The 22495-nt window shown below is 40.0% G+C and overlaps 1 protein-coding gene across 2 annotated transcripts; it reads right to left on the bottom strand.

The window, feature by feature from the left end:
* Positions 1-735: 735 nt before the first annotated feature.
* LOC129362208 (glutamate decarboxylase 1-like) lies at positions 736-21104 on the bottom strand. 2 transcript variants are annotated; one of them, XM_055033639.1, is made up of 17 exons: positions 20836-21104; positions 19911-20030; positions 16703-16759; positions 15166-15303; positions 13466-13708; positions 12198-12288; positions 7831-7943; positions 6168-6283; positions 5063-5142; positions 4903-4957; positions 4705-4821; positions 4556-4620; positions 3980-4058; positions 3713-3862; positions 3514-3621; positions 3154-3243; positions 736-2609 (listed from the first exon to the last, which is right to left on the bottom strand). In XM_055033639.1, exons 2-17 carry the CDS (start codon positions 19984-19986, stop codon positions 2436-2438), a joined length of 1752 nt encoding a protein of 583 aa, XP_054889614.1. In that variant the 5' UTR covers positions 19987-20030; positions 20836-21104; the 3' UTR covers positions 736-2435. The 2 variants fall into 2 exon arrangements, with proteins under 2 accessions (XP_054889614.1, XP_054889615.1); XM_055033640.1 differs by lacking the exon at positions 16703-16759 and having other exon boundaries at positions 20836-21103.
* Positions 21105-22495: the final 1391 nt, after the last annotated feature.

The following is a 22495-nucleotide window of genomic DNA, read 5'->3' on the forward strand; positions in this document are numbered from 1 at the left end:
CGTGCTATGTTGCTAGGGGACATCAAAGCACAAACACACAAACGCATTGTATTTTCTTATTGTCTGAAGTGAAATCAGAGCAAACTTCTCCTTTTTTAAAGTTTGGTTAGAATTACCAAAATTATTCCTATTTGCTAAATCTCAGAAAATTTAACAAGAACATTCTTATAGTATTTTTTTTTCTTTTGGAAAAAATGGCTTCTTCTTCACTGAGCGGTCGTTCTGCTCATGTCTGTGCAGGACGTGTCACTGTGAATAAAGACTAGGGGTTGACCTTTATCATATCATTTGTGAAAGAATTTTTAATTGTCCTTGTCTCAATAAATTTCTGTCATTGATGGTAAATAAAAACCACAAAACTGATAAGTGTTATTGGACGTTATTTTCTCTATTTTCACCACTGTAGTTCCCATGAGAGCACCAATAAATATCAGTGAAATTGAAAATATGATTAAGTGCACTTGTGGTGTGGAACTCAGTGACATAAATCACACTCTTTTTGTTTAGTTAATGGTGTCTTGAAGAAGCGTAACATTTCTGTTCATGGCTTTATAAAGGCTCAGTCATAAACTTACCTAAAAAATAAAATTTTATTATAATTTTTGTGGTTAACACAGTAGTACCAAGCAATAATACGCTAAAACTCAAAGTATCCCACCTATAATAACAGCATCTTAAGGGCAAAATATTTAGCAGAATTTTATTTAGATATGAATGAAGAGATAGAAAATAAAGCACTTTTCCCCATTTAATAGACTTTATTCAATATATTTTTCCATAACAGTATGTTTGTGTTAAAGTGCCTTCTGAAAACGCTAAGGGAGCAGGTCCCTTGGTGTTGGCTTGATCAAAATTCAGACTAGTCACAGTCACTGATAACATCCAGTACACAGATAACAGTATTACATATGCAATTGTGCTGTTCACATATGGTCCCTAATTACCATAAATATGTTGTTAACATATATCTTATATAGTACACATCTGTTTACAATGGAAGAAAGAAAGGTGAAGATTGTGCAAAGACAGAAACGGCAACCGTCAGACGAGATATTCCACTTGGCCCCTGTAACACTGAGATTAACAGCAATATGCATTACAATGAATCCACGATACAACGGTAAATGCATTCGGGTTCAAGCAGTCATAACTTTCTTCCTGGTATCCAGAGGAGAGTACATTCTCGCATCCTTGTGCTTCTTGCTAAAATAGGCCAGACACAACAGCCAGAGGATTATATAGATTCATTCTTAATCTCAGAACATTCAGGCCAAAGACTCATTCACAGAAATCAACAAATAATAGAAATTGCATCACGCCTCAATAAACAACGTTTCTTTTTTCTTTTTACAAACATCTAGAAGAAGTTTCACACAAAACAAATGGGTTGCTCTGGTCCTGGTTCTCTTTCTTTGGCAGACAATGTCACTATAAATAAACTTTATTCTGCAGAGTACTTTTACAAATGTATTACACCGTAATACAGAGAAAGACAACGCCACATAGCAATAAATGATCCTGCAAATGCTGGATGCTAAATAAATATGTTCTTATATGCGCAAATATTCACTCACTGCCAATGTTTAAACTCACTTGTTGGCATTGCGTGACTGTTGCGAACAAATGGGAGCCAGCCCTAAATGAGACAAAGGTTTTCACAAGAGCTTATCGTCACGAGGGAAGACATTGCAGACTGTAGCTCTATTTACTGAGGACATAAAATGCTTTTAGCAGAGTGCCTTAGCATAGCCTGTTAGCATGAAACGCATGACATCAAAAAACACACGCCGCTTCAGCACGATGATTTAGGATCAATAGGCTGGTGCATACAAAATAAATATCAGCTCCATTTATAGAGAGTAAGAGATATATATCATAGAGCATCCATGAGTCAATTATGAGTAGCAAATGTGTGATGCAGCAAAGCTATTCAGTAATTTTTCTGTGCTTTTTTTCCCTATCTTTGTAATTTACAATCTTCACACACACACCCCCACACACACACACACACACACCCCACACACACACACACACACACACACACACACACACACACACACACACACACACACACACACACACACACACACACAAGCTTGAAAAGAGAAATGTCTGAATGAGAGTCTTATTGTTACATTTACGTTAAAATATTAAAAGTCTCCACATCACAGAAAAATCCTACGCTTTCTGTACCTGGAGATGTCAGATACAGGTTATATATTTAATCTACTATGTGAACTTGTTTCTCTTCAGCTGCTGAAACATGTAGAATGCCTCAGGTAAGTTACTCCTGAATAAAAAGAAACCAAAACCAGACTTTACTATTCATTCATCTTTCTGCAGAACTATTGGTGTTTCACGTGACTGGTATTTTTGCTTGTTTGGCTCGAGGCAAAAAAACCCCCCACAGTTTGCTGTCTGAATAGCAGAGAGATCTACAGGTCTTGACCCATCCTCTCAATCTCATCAATCAGGAAGTCGATGTCAGACTGGGTGGCGGCAGGATTGGAGACAACCATGCGGAAAAAGTTGACTTTATTGCCCTGGGGTTGGTAGCCCACCATTGTGGTCCCCGACTCCATCATCATAGCCTTGATTTTTGGAGCAACCTGGTGGAGTCAAAACGACAGGTTACTATGAAGCAAACCTGAATGCCTGTGTGTGCACAATAAATCACAAATATATATTATCTTTGCAACATCAAGGAATGTGATATTCATATCACAGAGGACTGCTTAGATGGCAACGATCGCTGGGAATTATATTCTCAGTGTGATAAGAGTCTAATATTTAGTTAGTTGAACAGAACATATGCGCACAAATGACCTTAAAGCAATTTTTTTTCTTTTACACATAAAAATCAGAGCAGAGTGACATTTGTTGGAACAAATGGATTTTCATTGAGAATCAAACATTTATTTATTTACTAATTAGGTCACCACTTGGATTTTAGTTAGGCAGGTCGAAATGGATTGGTATAACGCAAACCTTTTGAGATCTTTCTTCCTGAAGAAAACTGGAAAACACAATTGCATGCAATTTCATGCTGCTCTGTCACATAAACTTCCAATTAAATTTAAATTTGTGTTCATAATGAGACGAATTGAAAACAATTCCCAGAATGTGAATAATTTGGTAAGAATCCTAAGTTACCCTGTGGAGTTTTTCCTGCCTCTCATTGCTGTCGGGCATTCCTCTCAGGCTGGGTGGGATGTACCAGAAACAGACATTTGTGTGCTGAGGCTGTAGTCACAAACAAATATGATTCAGCCACATTAGTCATTAAACTGTTTTACTTTTTGTAAAAAAAAAAAAAAAAAAAAAAAAAATATATATATATATATATATATATATATATATATATATATATATATATATATATATATATATATATATATATATATATATATATATATATATATACACACACAATTTATATATGTAATTAATAAAATTATATTAAAAAGTCAAATATACACTGTATAATTTAAACTGAAAGCTGCTGAAGCTCACCACGCCATCAAAAACCATCTGAAATCCCTCCCGGTTCTTGATCTTGTTGTACAGGTACTGAGACAGGTCCAAACATTTGTCGATGTGCTGCTCGAAGCCAATTGTTCCCTGAGGGGAAACGTTGTTCAACCAATGTTTATTGGTATAGAAGCGAACATTAGCTATTCCTATTGAGTTAATGACTCGTCAGCCAACTCACCTTGGCTTTCCACATGAGCCAGAACTTAAAGATGTCGACGTGCCGACCACACTGGATGGCCTTGTCGCCTGTATCGTAGGTGACGTCGTACTGTTTGTCTGGTTGGAAAAGGTAACCAGCGCACATGGAGTTACAGCCTGCAAGGATTCCCTGCAGAAAAACAAGGCACATAACTTTAGCACTTCCCCTCTGACTCCTCTAAACAGATCAGCTGGAACTTGAAGGGAATACATATTTATGTACAAATATTGATTTTTCTGTTTGTACCTTCTCTCTGACTAGGATGGCAGAACACTGCAAAGGGACACCCATCATCTTGTGGGGGTTCCAAGTGACAGAGTTGGCCCTGCAATGTTGAATACATGTCATTATGTGAAATATGTCCATTCATTCACTCATTAAAGGATGAAAATCTCCAGCAGAATTAGGGTGCATTCACACCAACCCCATTTAATCCACTTTAATTCAACTGTAGTTCATTTGCCTAAAAAGTTTGGTTTGTTTGAGGAAGCTTGAACGTGCAAATGTAGTCTGATGTGGACCAAAAAAAAACAAACTCTGGTTTACCCATAAACGTCAGTCTCGGTTCCACATCAGTGGACTCTGATGTGTTTTCAATGCACATGTGGACACCAAGTGTACCGGAGACTGTAGGAACCGGAGTGTAGTGCACGGCATTCTGAGTAAATGCAACCAAAACAAATGTTTGTGTCTCACACTAGTAGGAGAAATGACTTGTGGTCTATTGCCTAAGACATATGAACTGAGTCTACTGGACTATCAGGTGTGAAAACACTCCTCAGACACAAGAAACAGACCGTTTCTGTTCTCATGCTGTCTTACCTCTCAACTCCATTTAGTTTATGACGATGCTTCCTAGACATCAGCAGTCCACCGCCCCAGGCGCCCTGAGAAGATAAAATAAGTACGTTTAAAGATCAGATGGATCTCTGATCCATATGTATGTGAACCCCAAGTTATTAGTTACTCACATCAACATGAAGCCACAGGTTGTACTTCTCACAGATGTCAGCAATTTCGTTGATGGGATCAAATGCTCCATACACAGTGGAACCGGCTGTGGCATTTACAAACAATGGCACGTAACCCTGGGGAGACAGAAATTATAGATGGATCAAAATCTGAGTTAAAATGAAAAACATACAATGAGTAGAAATAGTGACACCAACCTTTTGTTTTGCATCAATGATTTTGGCCTCTAGGTCTGCAGGTATGACTCTCCCTCTGAAAACATGCAAAACAATATTTATTTATACTCTTGGTTTCAAGCGTCATTTTTATACAAGCGGTTTTTTTTTTTTTCAGATTGCAGCTTTTTCCTCAACAAACCTTTCGTCAGTACTCAGCAGGATGACGTTATCGGTCCCAAAGCCAAGAGCGGCTCCGGCCTTCTTTATAGAGTAGTGGCTCTGCAGGGAGACACATCAGACAAAAACTTCATCTATGACCAAACAGCCCCATTTGGAGAAGGTTGAACATTTTTGTCAGATAATTGCTAACTGATTTTTTTTTTTCTCTCGCTTGCAATAAAACTGTTGAGTGTGCAATTCTTGCAAAATGAGCATCTGGCAGGAAGAAAAGAACAAACATGAACATTTTCCTTCTTAAAACATTTTTCCACAAAGAGTAGAGTGTTTTTTTTTTTTTAGAAATAATGTTTACCTTGCATGACTAGCAACTGCTTTTGTCAAAATTGAATATGTGTCATAAGATGAGACTTTTTGGTAAAACGTGAGTTAATTGCTGGAGAATAAGCGTGGGCCAAATTGTGCCAATTTGTCAATTTAACCTGCAGGGGGCGCCCTTCAGTCACACAGTGAATCCAGAGGTGAATGAAGAGAAAAGCAGCAGCAACCATAGCATTAGCTTGCTTCTTTAATGCTACTCATTATACATGTAATATTTCTCGCTTATTGTCACTTAAACATGTTTTTGTGTCTGAGTATCAGACAAAAAATTTACTCATGTAAGATGAAAATATTAAGAAAACTTTTGCATCTCAATAATTTACACAGATATGAATATGCATTAAAACTGCAAAAAACCTCAAATTCAGTTTCTGTGAAAATTTTATCATTTAATCGCCATCATTAACAGAAAAAAACACCAAAAATGATTACAGAAATGTTAGCCTACTAAAGGACTGGCTCTGAGTTTGACAACTCTGCTGATTTTGCTTTTTAATGGTATTTTAATTTCGTGAGATTCCCAAGTTTGTGATTCCGGGGAACAAAAGAAACGATTTTTCAAAAAGTTTCCAGCCTGGAAATACTAAACAAGAGCAAAATGATTATGGATATTAACTCACAATATTTTCAAATTTGAAGCATTTGAAAAACTTTTCAGAAGATTTCAGCTTATGAGTACTTGATGAATAAATCTGAACCCCAGATTTTCAAAGGGTGGAGTAGCGCGTTGGTGTGTGATGACGTACATGTTCGGATGTGAAAAGGACGAGGCGGGGAGCAGCAGACATGCCCTTAGTCTTGACCTCAGGAAAGTACTTGTAGCGAGCGATCATCACGCTGTACATGTTGGAGATGGCGCCTCCTGTCAATGAAAGACATAATTCAGTTCCACAGCAGAGAATCATCCAGACTCAGTAAAATATAATGAGCGAGGAGGAATACCCCCAAAACCTCCTACGTCACAGTACGTCAAGAGTTAAATAGGTAAAACTATCTACTGATTTCTCCCCTGAGAGTCCCATCTATCATGAAACCAACCAGTTAAGTGAACTCTACAGATTATGAAAGGTTCAGAGGTCAAATATCCAGGTAGAATCGTGTCAGATGCTTGAAGGCTACAAAAACTGTGCGAGCGAGGTGCGGCTTGTTAGGAACAATTAACAAAATATCACTGAGGTTGTACAGTCAAGTTCAAATTTATTCTTTCCCCTGGCAGATTTAGATTTGAAGTTATTTTTATTCAGCCAGGAAGTTTGTCTTCAAACGTAAGAAGACAATGAAAAAAAAAATTAAATTTTTGGGAGAAAAAAACTATTTCTATACATTTCTTTTTGCGCAAATTTCCATTACAAATGTGCGCAAAACTTTGTGTTTTTTCGGCATTAGAGGAATGTTGATAGTTTCACAACTGCAGTGTTGAACAGTCCATTAAACAAGAATTGCTGATATCGTCATTTGTCCATAAGTTCGTCCTTGCGATAAGTAATTAAAAACATGCCACCCTGTGATCCTCCAACTACTTCTTGTTGTCTTCTTCATGGTTTGATCATGTCACTCTGATGATGTGAAAAAAAAGAAGAAAAATACTGTTTCCACTGCAGTTTTGTGAAATAATCCCATTTTGATGGGCCACAAAAAAAAATCTCATCAGAGAAAACCTGTTTATTAAAAAAGTTGTTTAAAAATTGCTTTCCATTCAATTTATTTTCTAAATATCAAATTATACAATTATTTAACACAGCTTGTGTATACTTTACCCAAAAATTGCATTCCAAAAATTACTTATACATTACTCAGTGCATTAGTGCATTTATTGGCTTTTTTTGCACGTTTCCACAGATATTTTTGACAGCTCCTATTTTCCAATGAACTTAAAGTATTGACGATAACATTACGATTTTTCTTTGCTCCCTTCACAGGTTTTCTTTGGGATTTAACTCTGGCTGGTTCATAAACCAGCCAGAGTTTATGAACCAGCCAGAGAAAAGAACAAACATGGACATTTCCCTTCTTAAAATATTTTTCCACAAAGAGTAGAGTGGAAAATGTTTTTTCCAGTCAGAAAGAAACATGTTGAAAAGCTAGGTCACTTTAAATCTAAATCTATTGATTGTTGTGATGATTTAAGACTTTAGTTATAATTGAGCCTGAATGACGGAGCATTCACACCAACTGAACTCAATTTTTTTATGAAAGACTGTAACGTTTTAAATTGTACATTCAAACTACCTTGTTAAAAGAGCCATCCAAATAAACATCTTAGAAAGCCCCAAATATTCCTGCCAATGATCCATGTAAGTATTTTCTGAGGAAAACCACAGATTCTTCTTCTAGTGACAGTATTATTAAGATCCTTTATAGCACGTACTTCTTCAGCTTATCCACCGAAAGTGGGATTTATTAACTGACCTGGTGAGAAGAGGCCATCTCCTTCTCCGCCTGGCCAGCCAATCATCTCTCTCATCTTCTTCAGAGTCAGCTGCTCCATCAACACGAACACCGGAGCAATCTCGTAGGTAAACCTGCGAGTCATACCGTCCCATTATCAAGACGGCACATTGCTCCATATTGCAAACACATTTGGAAAATGAAGGTATGCAGCACTTGCAGATGTGAGGCTCCAAACAGACACATCAGCACATGCACACACACGCGCACACCCACACACATCTCTTCCATTGTTTCCATTAGCCTTTGTGCATTTCCATCCACACAGGACAGAGCCGACTGGGCTAATTAAAAAGTTTCTGATAGGAGCCAACCCACAAACATTCATATTGAAATGGCTTCTGAAATCATTGAGTGGTTTAATTAGAACACACAAAGCCCTGATGGCTATCTGGCGGTCCCGCCTGTCCCGGCGACAGCTCTGAATGGGGCCAATGTGACGGCTGAAAGAACACGAATGTGTGTGGATGTGTGGACGAAAGGAGGAGAGAGTATGTTTGAATGAGATAACAGCCCTGGTTGGCCCTAGAATTAAAAAAAAGTCTGAATCAATGAATTTTACCATCGCATTAAAAGAACAAAAAATATTGCAAACCAAATAGAAAAATTTAATTTTTTAAGATCCAGAAGAAGAGGCGAGGAGTAGATTTAAATGCTAGGTGATGTTGGTTCAAAAACAATAAAATGAGAGGCATGTCGACCGACGACAAAAGAGCAAAACTGCTTTAAAGTAGGTTAAATCTGACACAGAGAGCCGACTCTTCCAACCAAGCACACGCGCCTTTGCTCTCTTTGTTACGTGACGAGCCATTCTCTACACGCTGCCTCCGGACACGTCGCTGTTTACCGCGCCTATAAGGAGGCCAGTTATGCAACACTTCACTGCTTCCATCACTGAAGAGGCGCTGCTTCACCGTGACAAAAGTAGGCTCTCCTCTCCTTGACCCACACTGGTTTTGGTGACATTGTGGTGGGAGAAGAGAGTGGGATGGTCTATTTGCCAATCAATCCCCTGTTTTGTTCCTTTGAGTTATTATTTCATCCATATCTACGTCTGTTTTGTATCCATTGTGTCTCAGATAATATTTTCATTGTAAGTTGTTTTGAATAGAGGTGCAGAAAAAAACCCTACAATTCTTAGTCCTGGCAATTCTGAATCAATTCAAAAATCAATTTCAGTCTGCTTCATTTTGCTGCAAAATTATATTTTGAACAATTCTTTGAAAATTGTTTCTGAATCAAATCGTGTCACTGAATCGGAATTGAATCGTTAGACACTGAAATATTTGCGTCTCTAGTTATGAAGATAGTTTGTCATTAAAAAAACTCAGAATCTCATGTAATTCATTTCAGGTAGATGTAATTAGAGAACATTTTCCTCCCTCTATCTTTAGCTTCTCATCCCTGTTTGGGTTAGCTGACTCCCATAGGATATGGTTTTTCACCCCTCAATGTATCGAAATGACTCTAGATGACCTCCAATAAATATTTATTTTTAGAGTCGATTTATTTCAACTACGTAAGGAATGAGAAGGCAAATGGTGAAATGATGAGCACCCTGTGTAGGAGATAGCTTAGAAACAGGACAGAAAAGAGATAAAAGGTTGAAAGAGAGGAATATTTTGTGATTGGGTCTAATCCATGTACTGCCCTGCAAGCTAAATTTCATTGAGCAGACATAAAAAGACAAAGTCTCCTTTTGTGACTTATGGGCTTTGACTTTCATCCACAACAACAAAAGGACAAAACTGCAGAGATGACAAAAAGACCAAGATCAAAGTCTTTTATGATATGTTGGAAGTATGGATTTTGAAAGAAATAATACATATATTTAATCCCCAGAACATATCACTGTCTCTGGTTTTAAAACCAATCCCCCCAAAAACGGGACAAAACTGATGCACCTTTTTAAAATTCTCCTTATCTCTGAGTCATTTCATGCTGTAATGACAATAATGGTGATCATTATCACAATCAGAGCCAATCATTGGTCTTTTCAGGGTGAAAATTACCCCTCAGTCACCTGCCTGTCCCCCAGAGACAGCCCCTAAATGCCCTTATTATCATCATCAAGGGCGTGCAGTGTGTGTGCGCGCTTAGATGAATTCGTGCACGGATGTGTGTTTTTATGTGCTAAACCCTCCGACCCTACACACAACGCTGCTTTCCGCCACTCAGAGGAGCAGGGACTCAGTTCATAACCATGGAGACAATAGAGGCGGAATGGGGACTCTGCAGGGATCTGCGGCAGCCGGTTTCCTCGCAGTAACAGGGTTTTCTGTGCAGCCTGAGGATATTGTGTGTCAGTGTGGGGCCCAGCTGGCCTATCTGCTAAGACCAGCTCACAATGAGCCGGCAGTCAATGGACTGGAAAGACTTGCTGCTGAATCTGGGACGGCCGGGGCTAGTGTGTGAGTGTGTGAGTGAAAGTGCGTGTGCGGTTGTCGTTATGGAGGTGTGTGAGTGTGGAAAGTCAATGGCCCTGTCTCTTGGGGGATTCTTCCTACCAGCAGATGAGAAGGGAGAGAGTAGATTAAGGAAGAGGTCATTTCTTGAGATAATGTTTAGAGAAAAAAAATGAATTAACTTAGTGCTGTAGCTTTTTGGTAATTCATGTAATGTCGTTGCAGTTTTTTTTTTCTCTTCGGCTGCCTACAGCTTGTTCAGTGTCATGTTTTATGCCACATGGCTGCTGTTCACGGTTAAATCTGAAGAAGCAGCATAAAATTATAGCATGTTATTAGTTCACTACATTAATAGCTTTCAATGTATTATCTCTACCAAAATAAAGTGACGTTTTAAATATATATTTTCAGATTGGAAACCGTACGTATAGCTCAAGCTTGCTTAAGGTTTGGACAAAGAGGAAAAGTGCACACGCCTCTAAATTGCACTCATTCTTAAATGTGTTGTCCTTCCTGAGACCAAAGGAAGTTCTTCAGTTTGTAGTTTCACTGCTGCTTGGGGCGCTCAGATAAAGAGCTAGGCATCATTTCAGAGATGAAAGGACAAAGTTGGCTTCAACTTGTTGAGTTGATGCCCTCAGAAACAATAACTTTGGTTTTTTTTCGCTTTGCAGATGATTGTCAAATCATACCTTGTTGTACGCTACGCTCTGTTGCACTTCCTTTTTAGTTAAGGACACTTCTACAGTACACAACACCCCAACAACAATCAGGATCAGCCTGGCCAGCTGAGACACCAGCATGGCTGGATAGCATTGCTTGTTTGTTTGGTCTTTAATGCATCAAACTCAAAGCAAGGCAAAGGAATTTAATTAAGCAGTTAGAACAAGCAAGAACATTTTTAAGAACCAGGACTGGACGACATGACTGAAAAATTATATAAGCGATTAATATCAGCCGATATGGATAATTTTTTTGTTTTAAATACCTGAAATGCTGCCAAACTAGTGATTTTATCTTTCCTGTTTTATCCCATTTTCACTCCACATAGTTTTTTTATTTGTAAGTCATTATGTGACACATTGGCAAAACATGAAACTGCTGCTGTGCAACTTACCTAGCACATTGTTGCTAGGTAACCAAAGAGTGAGCTTGTCAGCTAGATGAGAGAGGTTGACTGTCTACATCTCCCAGAATGCTGTGCGGTTTTGGATCAAAGTTCAGTGAATATTCTAACGATTGAATATTCTATCAGATGTGTACGATAAAGGTTACGATTATTAGTAGTAGTAGTACAATGTAATGGTAATTTATATTGGTAATTTCAAGTTTAAAAACTCTGAAAATATTGGACTAATTTTGTTTCTTTACACGATGGATTCATCCTTCCACTTTCTAAGAAGGATTACGTTCGTTTACCTATTACCTTGGTGTTACTTATTCTGTTTTACAGATCGTATCAGGGTAATGGCTTTTCTTCTCTTTTTTCATCAACATGCACATGTACTGTGTGGGTTCATGTGAATTAAGAGCATCTAAAGCAGATGTGGTTCACGCCCTCCATCAGACTGGGCCACCATGTAAGTCTGACCTGAGATCAATATGCAATCTAACCACCCCTGGGGCATTGCGGCCTCTGATATGCACAATAGCAGAGCGGAGTCCTGCATCTGTCAATACAAAGTCTTAACAGGACAAACAGAGCACTTTATATAACTAGCCTTGTGGTTGTTGGGACCTGTGGCAGAGCGAGCTCAGGGGACCGACATAAACCCTTCCGCTGCATCCTGTTATGGTAATGACCATAGGCTATTTCCAGCAGTCTTTAAAAAGGAAATCCCAGTTGTCCTTATGTGACACATGTTAAGATGAACTGTGTCCCGCTCAAGGACAAGCAGAGGCCTGCATGACTGTATGACTTACATGTTGGTGTTCGCCGTGGAAGTGAGCCACTCTCCGGCGAGACCGATGATGTCCAAACCAGAAGATAACTGATTGAAGAACCGTGGATGGCCTGAACAAATAAACACATGCAGACCGCATTAGCAGGTTGCAGCAGGTTTTATATACAGAGCGAACAACTAAATTGAGTTTATGTCATGCACTACAGACAATCTGATTATGATTTGAGTGGAAAAAAACAAAAACAGAACAAACAGAAGAGCTGCGGTGCTCAGTGTTTTTCTTTCTCTGGTCACCAATGAAAACAACAGATAAAACATGAACGTTTAGTATGCAATATTTGCCCTGGGTGACAGCTGTTTAAACTGCAAGGTGCTCACATACAGCCAACACTCGGCCAAGGATGTGAGCTCTCTACATGGTTTACATGATGAAGAGATGCATACTAAGTATCACAGAAAAAAGAGCTGGTATATCTGCTGTTACTGCCATCGGAAGAAATGGTCCACTTTCTGTTTCAGCACTGTGGAGAGCTCCACTTCAGCCTACACACACACAATAAAATCCTCCTGGCAGTGCTTTATAACGAATAGAAAAACAGAGGCTGAATTGAACAAGCATGGGGTAAAACCCAGGGGACAGTTTGAGCTTTGTCGTTTTAGCAGCTTGAAACAGCCCACGTCAGGATCGCCCTCAGGCTGCACTCGGTTTAATAAGTCATGGGGGGAAACAGGAGGGGATGTCAAATGAATAGCAAGGGGAAACACATAAGGTAATAGTTATCTTAATGGACTACATGTGTGGAAAAAAAAACCCTCTTTGTTTTTCTGACGCTTAATTTAAAAGTAAATATTGATTTGAAAATGTAATTATACATTTTCTTCAGCCTGAAAAATTGTAACCAAGTCACTTTGCTAAACCAGTAATATTTTAGCAAGCTTTTGGCCAACAGTTTAACTATTTGAAGTAATTTTCCTATGTAACTGTGTAAAATTAAAGGGTAGCATTGTGTGAAATACATTTTTTTAAGCTTTACGTCATGTTATAAAGTCATACTTTCACACCTGTTTGAGAACTACTTTAATCTCCCATGGCAACCATCCAGCTGTGCAAAAGTGCCTTCAAAAACGAAGCTCCACCTTGAAGCTGCGGTTTTCGAGGTTCTGCTACACACAGCAGCCCTCCCCAGAAACTCCTCTGCTCAGCTCCTTCAGACTAGCCAGCAGCAATTAGCACACACACCTTGTGTCTGCGCATCTACTGAACTCATTATACGAGCTGCTGCTCACCTGTCCGGATGCCATATTTCAGCGTATCCCTGCAGTCCACCAGGATCTGCTCCAGGGACTCCGGTTGGTCAGACAGCTCCAGGTTGAAACCCTCCATGCCCTCCAGCAGCTGGTGAGGGTGGTGGAAATCCAGCACCTTCGTGGAGCGGTCAAAGGTTTTCTTGATGTAGTTTGTGAGGATTTCAACAACCTCCAGCAAAAACTGTATGGTGGGCTCTTCTCCATTTTTGGCTGGCAAAAGGTCTAAGAAGTGGAAGGGGGAGAGTTAGAGGGAAGAAAGCTCAGCGGTGAATTTAAAACCGGTCCTTGTTCGAAATTCAAACATATTTAAACACGACCAAATTCAATTTGATCTCCAAATGTTTGTTTATTTTCATCTTGTGTCTCAATGCCAGTTGGAATCAAATAGCTTGAAGACGACAACAGGCTTATTTGATAACTGCACTAAACTTTAAAAGGACTAATTGAGTGACCAATGAGAATAATTACCTTTAATAATTAATAAAAACTTCCTTGCAGCCAAGTTGTCACGCAGTAATGTGAAATGCTGAACATTGAATCTATGATGGTTTTAGACAAAATGGCTGCATTAAATGAATCACAATACTTAGTCAAACTTAAGTTTTACCAGGGCAGTTTTGAGAAATTTTGAGTTTTTTATTAAATAGTTTTCAAGCTGGACATCATGTAAACCCAACAGGTTTTAAAATACTTCTTGAGTATTCAGAAAAAAACTGAAGTTGCAAACTATATTTCAGAAAAGCTTTAATTAGCGTAGAATAACCGAAAGGATTTGACCTGAAAGTTCATACAGTTGACAAGACCAAACCTCATTTAAAGTTGTGTGCAAGTATAAAGAGTCTTATAATCTGAATAGGATAAATGTTTCACAAATTGTATTTCCTGAAACCTGTCATTGACGCAGAATAATTCTGTCCAGATTTTAGTTTGCAGTTTTCTGGCTGGACCCCGTTTAAGGCGGCGAACAAGCTGAGCACCTTCAAGTCATTCTTCTTTTCGAGTTTCAACAAACTGAATTAAAAAAAGCTTCATAAACTATATTTTATACAATTTCTAAAGTATTTGTGCCAGGTCACTTCCAGGTTTGACCTATGTGCTGCAGTTTTCTGAGCTGAGGCGAAGAAGAACCTAAAAAGCTGCAAATCACATTTCCAGTGTTTGCCAATTGAAAATAAAGGTTGCACAAATCAAAAGAATGCATTTTGTTGAATCTTTCATAGGTGAAATACATCCAAATTTGACCTGTCCAAGAATTTATTGCGCTTTCATAATAGTCAAAATCAGGTTTTACTATTGTTTTATATACACTTTGAAACAGCAGTACTACAGATGGTTGAGGTGAAATAGCCCTTAAATCATAAAAAAAATCTAATTAGGAGCAAATTTAAGCGTCGTAAATAGTCTAACAGGTGAAAACAAGCAATAACATTAATTAATTTGTCTTAATAGCTAGTTAATTGTGCTTCTCGGGGGGGAGGGGACATGAAACAAAACAGATATAATTTCACAAACTTTATAAATTTAGCTAATTACGAACACCTGTGGACTTACAGTAAGAACGACAGGCCAGCGACACAGAAAAAACAACGAGGAAGCGCTTTTGGGAACACTTCAGTACCAAGGCGTTGCTAAAAGCAGAGTTTTAGGCCCACCACTACGACCAGGTGTGAAGGTCTCACCTCGGGCGAACAGGTTGGAGAAGTCCGTCTCTGTGCGGCGGTAGCGCGAGTCCCTGTCACTGTTGTCGCACGAGAGCAGGTTCTTCTGGCCCGCGAGCCTGCCTCTCTCTTCCAGGCTGTTGTTCTTCTGCAGGAAGCCTAAAGTGTTGCACGACGAAGAGAACGCGTTATCTCCAAGCACCTCCATTACACTCGGAAAAACAAGAATATATATATAGGCTATATATATAAAGAAATAATAAAAATGAGTTTATGCCACAAAATCATGAGACGATGAATGTCCGAAAAGACCCGTTTCATATGATCTGAACCATGTGGAATGCAAATTGGCGTGGGCAGGTCAGCCTTAAATAGGCCAGCAGCACGCGCCGATGTTGGGACTCGAGGACCCGGAAGAGGGGGAGGAGGGGGTCCCGCCCAGGGACAGCACAGTCAGTCCCTACCAGCAGGGAGCAACAACAGGCCCACTCAGTACAACGGCACGGCAGCCCGGGGCGATGTTCCACGCAGCCGCTAAATACAAACCCAATGGTTACTGACGGCCGAACATTGTCCCGAGGTAGTCTGCCTGCGCGCGCCCAGTGGGAGGCCTATTTTACGTTCAGCCGCTTAATCAAGCGGCTCCTCACTAAATGGCTTTCTGTAGATAAATGCGTAAAAACATAGAGGTCCCGTTCACGCCTGCTCGAAACCCTTTTATCTGAAGGCGTAGTTATGTCTCTTATTATAAAGCAATGTCTTCGTGACATTGTAAACGTCCTCACTCCACCTGCCCTCAAAGCACGACGTCGTCCAAGTCGAAATGATAAATTAAAATGAAAGACGACAAAAAAACAAAACAACAAAAGGATCGCTGGCTTGTCGTGCTTCCTGAGGCCTTTCATTGATTTCTGGTGAGACGAGCAGGTCAATAACATTCCGTTTGATTACCTTCATCTCCATTTCGTAAATCCACATCATCCGTGGTCACAAAAACAAGCCTCAGATTTATTATTTTTTTAAATAAAAATAACAATAAAATAATAATACCACTTTCATCAAATTGAGACGAAAATGTTGTATTTAATTCAAGGAATATTTCGTTGTTTTTTGTTTGGGTTTTTTCTCCTCCCCCTCCTCGACGTGTCGAAAGTGCTTTTCTTCTCGGTGCTGATAAGGAAAGGACACGTTGGTCAGGGAGCGGGTTGTGGGGGGTGTCACCACCGCACGTTAGGGGGCTAATGCCCGCCGACCTTTGGGAGATGGAAACGCAAAGTGACAGTGGAGGACACGGCCTGTATGAGCAGCTCAGCTCCAAGCAATGGCCTACATTTCAGCAGGCCTCCAAATGGGTGAAAACAAACACGCGAAAAACTGCAGTAAATGACCGGTTTCGAAGAAAAAATTGCACAGTAATACGCATATTTTTCTCGAATGAAATGTCAGACAGAGGAGACAAAAAACAACAACAAAAAAAAATCCCGTCTTCCTGATATATGGCACACAAGGTGGTGAAATCGTGACAGGAAGTGATTGATGGGCTCGAACCAGAACTTACCGCAAATCTTCATCCCCAGTTTCCGTGTGCATCCGTGCATCCACGCATACTCGTAGGCTAAAACAGAATGAACGTCTTTGAGTTTTGTTTGGGTGTGCGTCTGTGTGCGTGTGTGTTGTGCAGGCCGTGCAGAGGCGGATGACGACGGAGCACACACAGAGCGAGCACAGCGTGAAGCGACGGCTCTTCAGGTCATGTGGGTCATATTCTCCTTCCCTTTTTTTATTATTATTTTTGATCCACAGAATTGTTTGGCCTTTTTTTTGCCCTCTAATTAAATCCTCTGCGCCGTTACCCCCTTTGTATTTCAGAGAGAGTAGTTTTAAAACATTTCCGATTTGGTTCCAATCAATAGGGACCGAGGGGCCCATCCACGCCGGCTCGGAACCCAGCCAAGGGGCTGGCTGGAATTAACACCCGTGAAATGAGCCCACGGACGAGAAATTAATTGAGTGCAACGAAGGATATGTGGCTGGAAATGGGCGTGATTTGGGGCAAGCTGGAAGTAGAAAGCTACACCTTGCATCCGATGCACTGTAAAAAATTAATTTAGGAGGACATTAAATATGAACCAATAAAACTACTTATATATATATATTTTTAAATCAAGAGTCACATAAAGACAATGTTTCAAAAATGTTTCAATTGTAACAGCATTTGTCTTTGGGAACGTCCTATAGAAACATTTAAATCAGAATTAAATATTGGTTCACGCCACTGTTATTCTTATTCTTCATGTGTGGCGTCCAGCAAAGGATTCTGGGTATATATAGTGCAACAAAAATCAAAAATCAAAAGACTTGTGCCACAACAAGAAGTCAAGTTAGCGGTTAGTGCTAATGCTAATGTCATATATGCTGACAAGTGAAGTTTCTTGTGCCTACAATGTGATGGGATTTAATCAACAAAATTGATAAAATAATTTAAAACCTTTTTTTTCCTGAATATTTTTTTGGATTAATTTATGCCCTATAAAAATACATTTCTGAGTTAAATCTTAAGCATTAAAATGATCAAATTTTAGCGAGCATTTTAACTTGTAAATACAGTATAACATTCAATAACTAAGTGTTAAATTTTACATTAGTGAAAGTTAAAGAAGTGTAAAATGTTTTCGTGGTGAAACATACATTTCACATTTAGCCTGTTTAGAAACTGTGCTAATGCTAAACCTGCTAGCAAGTGGTGCTTTTAACCATGAGTCAACGGGAGAAGCACGTGTTAGCTGTGGTTACCATGGAAAGGTTTACAAGCCACCATTGTGTCCTCTTTGTGTCCTGATCAGGAGAAGTGCTGATGCTAACGCTAAACTTGCTAAGTAGCTCCTGTTGAGTTAGCACATCTCAAGAGTTAGTTGGGATTTTAACTGCTGGACCTTTATCATATTAATACTCAGAAATATTGAGACGAATATCTCTGACTAAAAAAAATATCCAAACAAGCTATTATGTTGGCTTTGTAGCTTAAATGCTAACGTGTTTTTTTTTCTGTACAGCATTGTCAATATTTCACAGCTTCTTAACCCTGAGGCTCTCATTAGGTTAGCACCATGCTAATCAAATTGTCATGTTTTTGTTTCTTTTCAACAAGAAGCACAAATGACTACCAAAAATCTCATTATTGAGGCATCTAGCAAATAGAAATGATTTAGGTAATACTAAGTGACATGTAGCTGCATGTTTGTCAAATAAATACATCTTTAAAACAGTATGAAATAATTTCTTTATAAGCCAGAAAACAAAACAAACAAACAAACAAACAAAAAAAAAAAAACATAATCTCTACTCATAGATATTTGCGCAAAAAATTATCCCCCCAAAGAATTACAAAATCTTTTTACCCTACAAAATCTTTTATTTTGGAAATCCTAACAGCTTGTTTTGTCAGTGCACAGAACTCAAGCACTGCAGCCTGAAGGAAGCGACAAGGCCTACATAAAGCACCCGATGAGGAACTCTATAAAACAAAAGAAAGCAGAGCAACAAAACAAAAAATGTGTTTTTACATGCTCAAGCGATCTCACGTACCACGACACAAAAAACACCCACGCACAGACACAAGGCGCCAGGCGTGAGATGGAGCACAGAAAATAGATAATGGCAACATCCAGCATCATCATCATCAGCAGCAGCAGACAAAACGAACATTTTAGTTTAGATTTTCTTTTTCTTGTTTTTTTGTTTTGTTTTGTGTTTGTTTTCCTCCAACGCGTCTTTGTGGGGGTACAGATTCGCCCTTGGGGATAAATGCGGCAGTTTGAGATACGTCCACTTGCCACCCAAAGGCCATAAATATAAAACCGTCACTCCGGAATGTTTCGTTTAAGAAAAACAAAAGAAGAAAATGTCATATGTCCTGCTTCACTGACCCCCCACCACCCACCCCTGAACTGGCGGTTCCTCGCTGCTGACTGCCTGAGGACAACACCCTGTTATTATTATTATTATTATTATTATTAGTAGTAGTAGTAGTAGTAGTAGTAGTAGTAGTATATTTTTGTTCCCTCCGCGTTGCGTTGCAGATGGCCGCTCAAACGTGTTCTAATAGAGTCCATTATGTGCTTGCGGCACAGACTGAAGATATGACTAATTAACCATAGGCTATATATATATATATATATATATATATATATATATATATATATATATATATATATATATATATATATATATATATATATATATATATATATATATATATATTTCGGTTTTATTGTGGTATATTAAGAAGTCAGAAGTAGATGTGAACGAATAAGAGCCCATCAAAAAAAAGAAAAAAGAATCAAACTGAAGCTGTGAATTATTGTGAATTATCATCATGTGTTTCCTATAGGGGAGGCTGTCGCTCAGACTGGCTTTAATAGTGCGTTATTTCAGCCTTGTCTGCTGCCCGGCGCGCACTGCTGATCCGCCAGACAGCGACAGGCTGCTGTAATGGCTCTGTTTTTAACCGGGATGATTAACGACGGAGCCCGCACAGCAAATGGCCCGGGCGAGACAGAGAGAGAGACAGAAAGAGAGAGACAGAGAGAGAGAGAGAGAGAGAGAGAGAGAGAGAGAGAGAGAGAGAGAGAGAGAGAGAGAGGTGAGGGGAATTGGACTGGGTTCAAAAGTGCCTTTCAGCAAGGCACCAACGGCCTTGTCATTGAGCTGTTGTCTTGTCTGAGGGCAACTCCTGAAAGAGGACACGGATCGGTGTGAGGACCTACTTCCAGACGGGGGTCTTAAATTCGCCGCGTTGGGGTCCTGCTCCTCCCCGGCGGCTCTGGGTTCGGACGTCGCCATCTCTATCTTCGTTATTTGGTGTCCAAAGCTGGGGGACGATTCACCTGCAAATAGAAACGGTGGGGGTGGGGATGGAGGTAGGGGGAGGGTATGGTGAAACCTGATGAAAATAAATAAATACGAATAAATAAATGTATATGTTTCCGCAGACCAAGCCCGGAGCTGTGGGCATCGACCAAAACGCGCAGTTGGAAAGGAATTGCGCACGACACGAACAGAACAGGTGCACGTCAAAATGCAGATGTTTGAGACGAGGCGATTCCCGCATGGATATTTTTAAATGATTGAAACGATTTGCAACAATTTCGAAACATAATGCACATAATGAGAATGATTGACAGGGACAAACCAGACTCCTCCATCACTGCGTCTTCCAACGTCTTAAGTCCCCCACTTAGAAATGATTCATTAGACCCCCAGAAAAATATAGGCTGCATATAAATTAAAAATAAAACATTTGCGATTTATTGTCGCGCATCCACAGTCGCCCGTCGCACCAGTTGATATTTTTCCGAAGGAGCACAAGGACACGGAAAACATTTAGACTGATTTTTGCTCTATTAAGAATCCATTTGATCTATAAAACATCGCAGTCTAGAAAAAAAAATGTCATAAAGGTGTGAGGTTTGGGGGGGAGAGAACACGTTCTGACATTCTTCTAGGATTTCAAATATCAAAAGTAATTGAGTATTTTAATCTAAAACCGGCGTTATCATCATCATCATTATTAGTGTTTATTTATGTTTCCATGACGCCAGCTCCGGGTTTATGATGCCCAGTCCGTCACCTGTCCTCGGACGCCTGTCAATAAACGCGACGGAGACGAAAGGAAGGGTGGACGGATCTTACCCGCTCAGGTTATCGACTCCACGCACTAACTGAACGACACGCGCGACAAGAAGCAGTCCATTGACGGAGGGAGCGCTCTGGATGAATCCAATCCTGCTGCGAGCGCACGCTGAGCCCCCTCAACTCCCGCTCCTCTCTCAAGAATATCGTCTATTCGTTATTTATATCGGAGGCTGAGGCTGCCCATTGGTCCCTCCACGCAGGCAAGTGAGTCACGGCGCTGCCTCCCCGTGACGACTAATGAAGCTTGCCCGGAGCCCACTGACAAGAAACCAGACAAGACTCTGGAGAGAGAGAGAGAAAGATAGAGAGAGCGTGGGGGTGGGGGCCAAAATGTGAAATTAAATGCAACAGTGAAGCGTTGATCCTTCAGGCACGTGCACGTCTCCAGGTGTGAGTTGGGTTGGGTGGAGTTATGATCCCCAAAACGCTTTCTGACTTGCTTCCTCACCTTGAGGAGACACATTTGTTTTGGGACTCTTCTTGGTTTTAATTCAGTCACGGTCGGGTTATTTTTGAAAACCCTGCTCATGTTTTTACAAATCAGCTGGAGACATGGACCACAGGCATTGAACCTCCTTTGGTTTAAACAGGTGCAGAGATTGACCAGTCAGTAACCGATGGCCACTTGTTGTCCTTTTTCATAAGGAAGAGGATTTATGGTTCTGTCAATCCTATCACCATGTTTGATGATGTTCTCCATCTGAATTGCTGAGTCAGTTTTTCACCAGATGTAATCAGACGCACACTTTGCAAAAGTTTCCGCCTTTTTTTCATGTGTCACATGATATTTTTTCCGTGTGTGAATGTGTGTGTGTGCATGAATGGTGCGTGGCATCCAAGGAGCAACATGAACCGATTTCACTCGCCGACATTCACGTTTCAGACGGGAAGTCTCGTAAAACCTCTCGAGATCCAGTGTGAGTTCAAGGTAAATAAACGTAGTGGACTGGGAAGAGGCAACGGAGATAGTTTCCAACATCCATCGGAGTTTCTGCTTGCAGTTGTTTGGTCCTCTGCGTATCTTTGATTCCTCTCCATGTCCTTGAGACTTTGGGTGAAAGCCATCAAGAATCTCGCTATGCGAACTGGCCATGAGGCTTGCAGAGATTCAGTTGTGACTTTGGGTGCTTGTGTTGCCCCCTAGATGAGTCATGGATACACTTTTAGGAGGATTTTGGTCGGCCGACCACTCTTGGAAAGTTCTCCCCACTGCTCATTGTTTCATTTGTTCAAATTGGCTCTGATTTTGTTTGACTGGAGTCCTAAACCCTTAGAAGTAGCGTTACAACCCTTTACATCCCATTGAATCTCAATAACTTTGTTTCTCAGCTGTTCTTCCATTTCTTTAAATCAGAACACAATGTGTTAGCTTTAGTGATCACATCTGATTTGGATTTCTGTGTGAACCTTCTGACGGGGCATCTTGCGCCATTTGTGTATTTTTTACACAAATACGACCTCTGTGTAAAAATTAACCAAAGAAATCATGGTTGAAAGAAAGAGATTAAAAATATATATCCTTTAAAGGTAATTACTAGTGGTTGTCAATGGAGCAGAGTGTTATTCTAGAAGCATTGACTCTCTGGGACAGGTACACCGAGCAGACAGATTTCAGGATTTATCTGTCTGTGCTCTGATGCCATTGTGTTCACCTCAA

The sequence above is a fragment of the Poeciliopsis prolifica genome, unplaced genomic scaffold (assembly GCF_027474105.1).
Source record: "Poeciliopsis prolifica strain line A6 unplaced genomic scaffold, Auburn_PproV2 SCAFFOLD008, whole genome shotgun sequence".
Taxonomy (NCBI): Eukaryota; Metazoa; Chordata; class Actinopteri; order Cyprinodontiformes; family Poeciliidae; genus Poeciliopsis; species Poeciliopsis prolifica.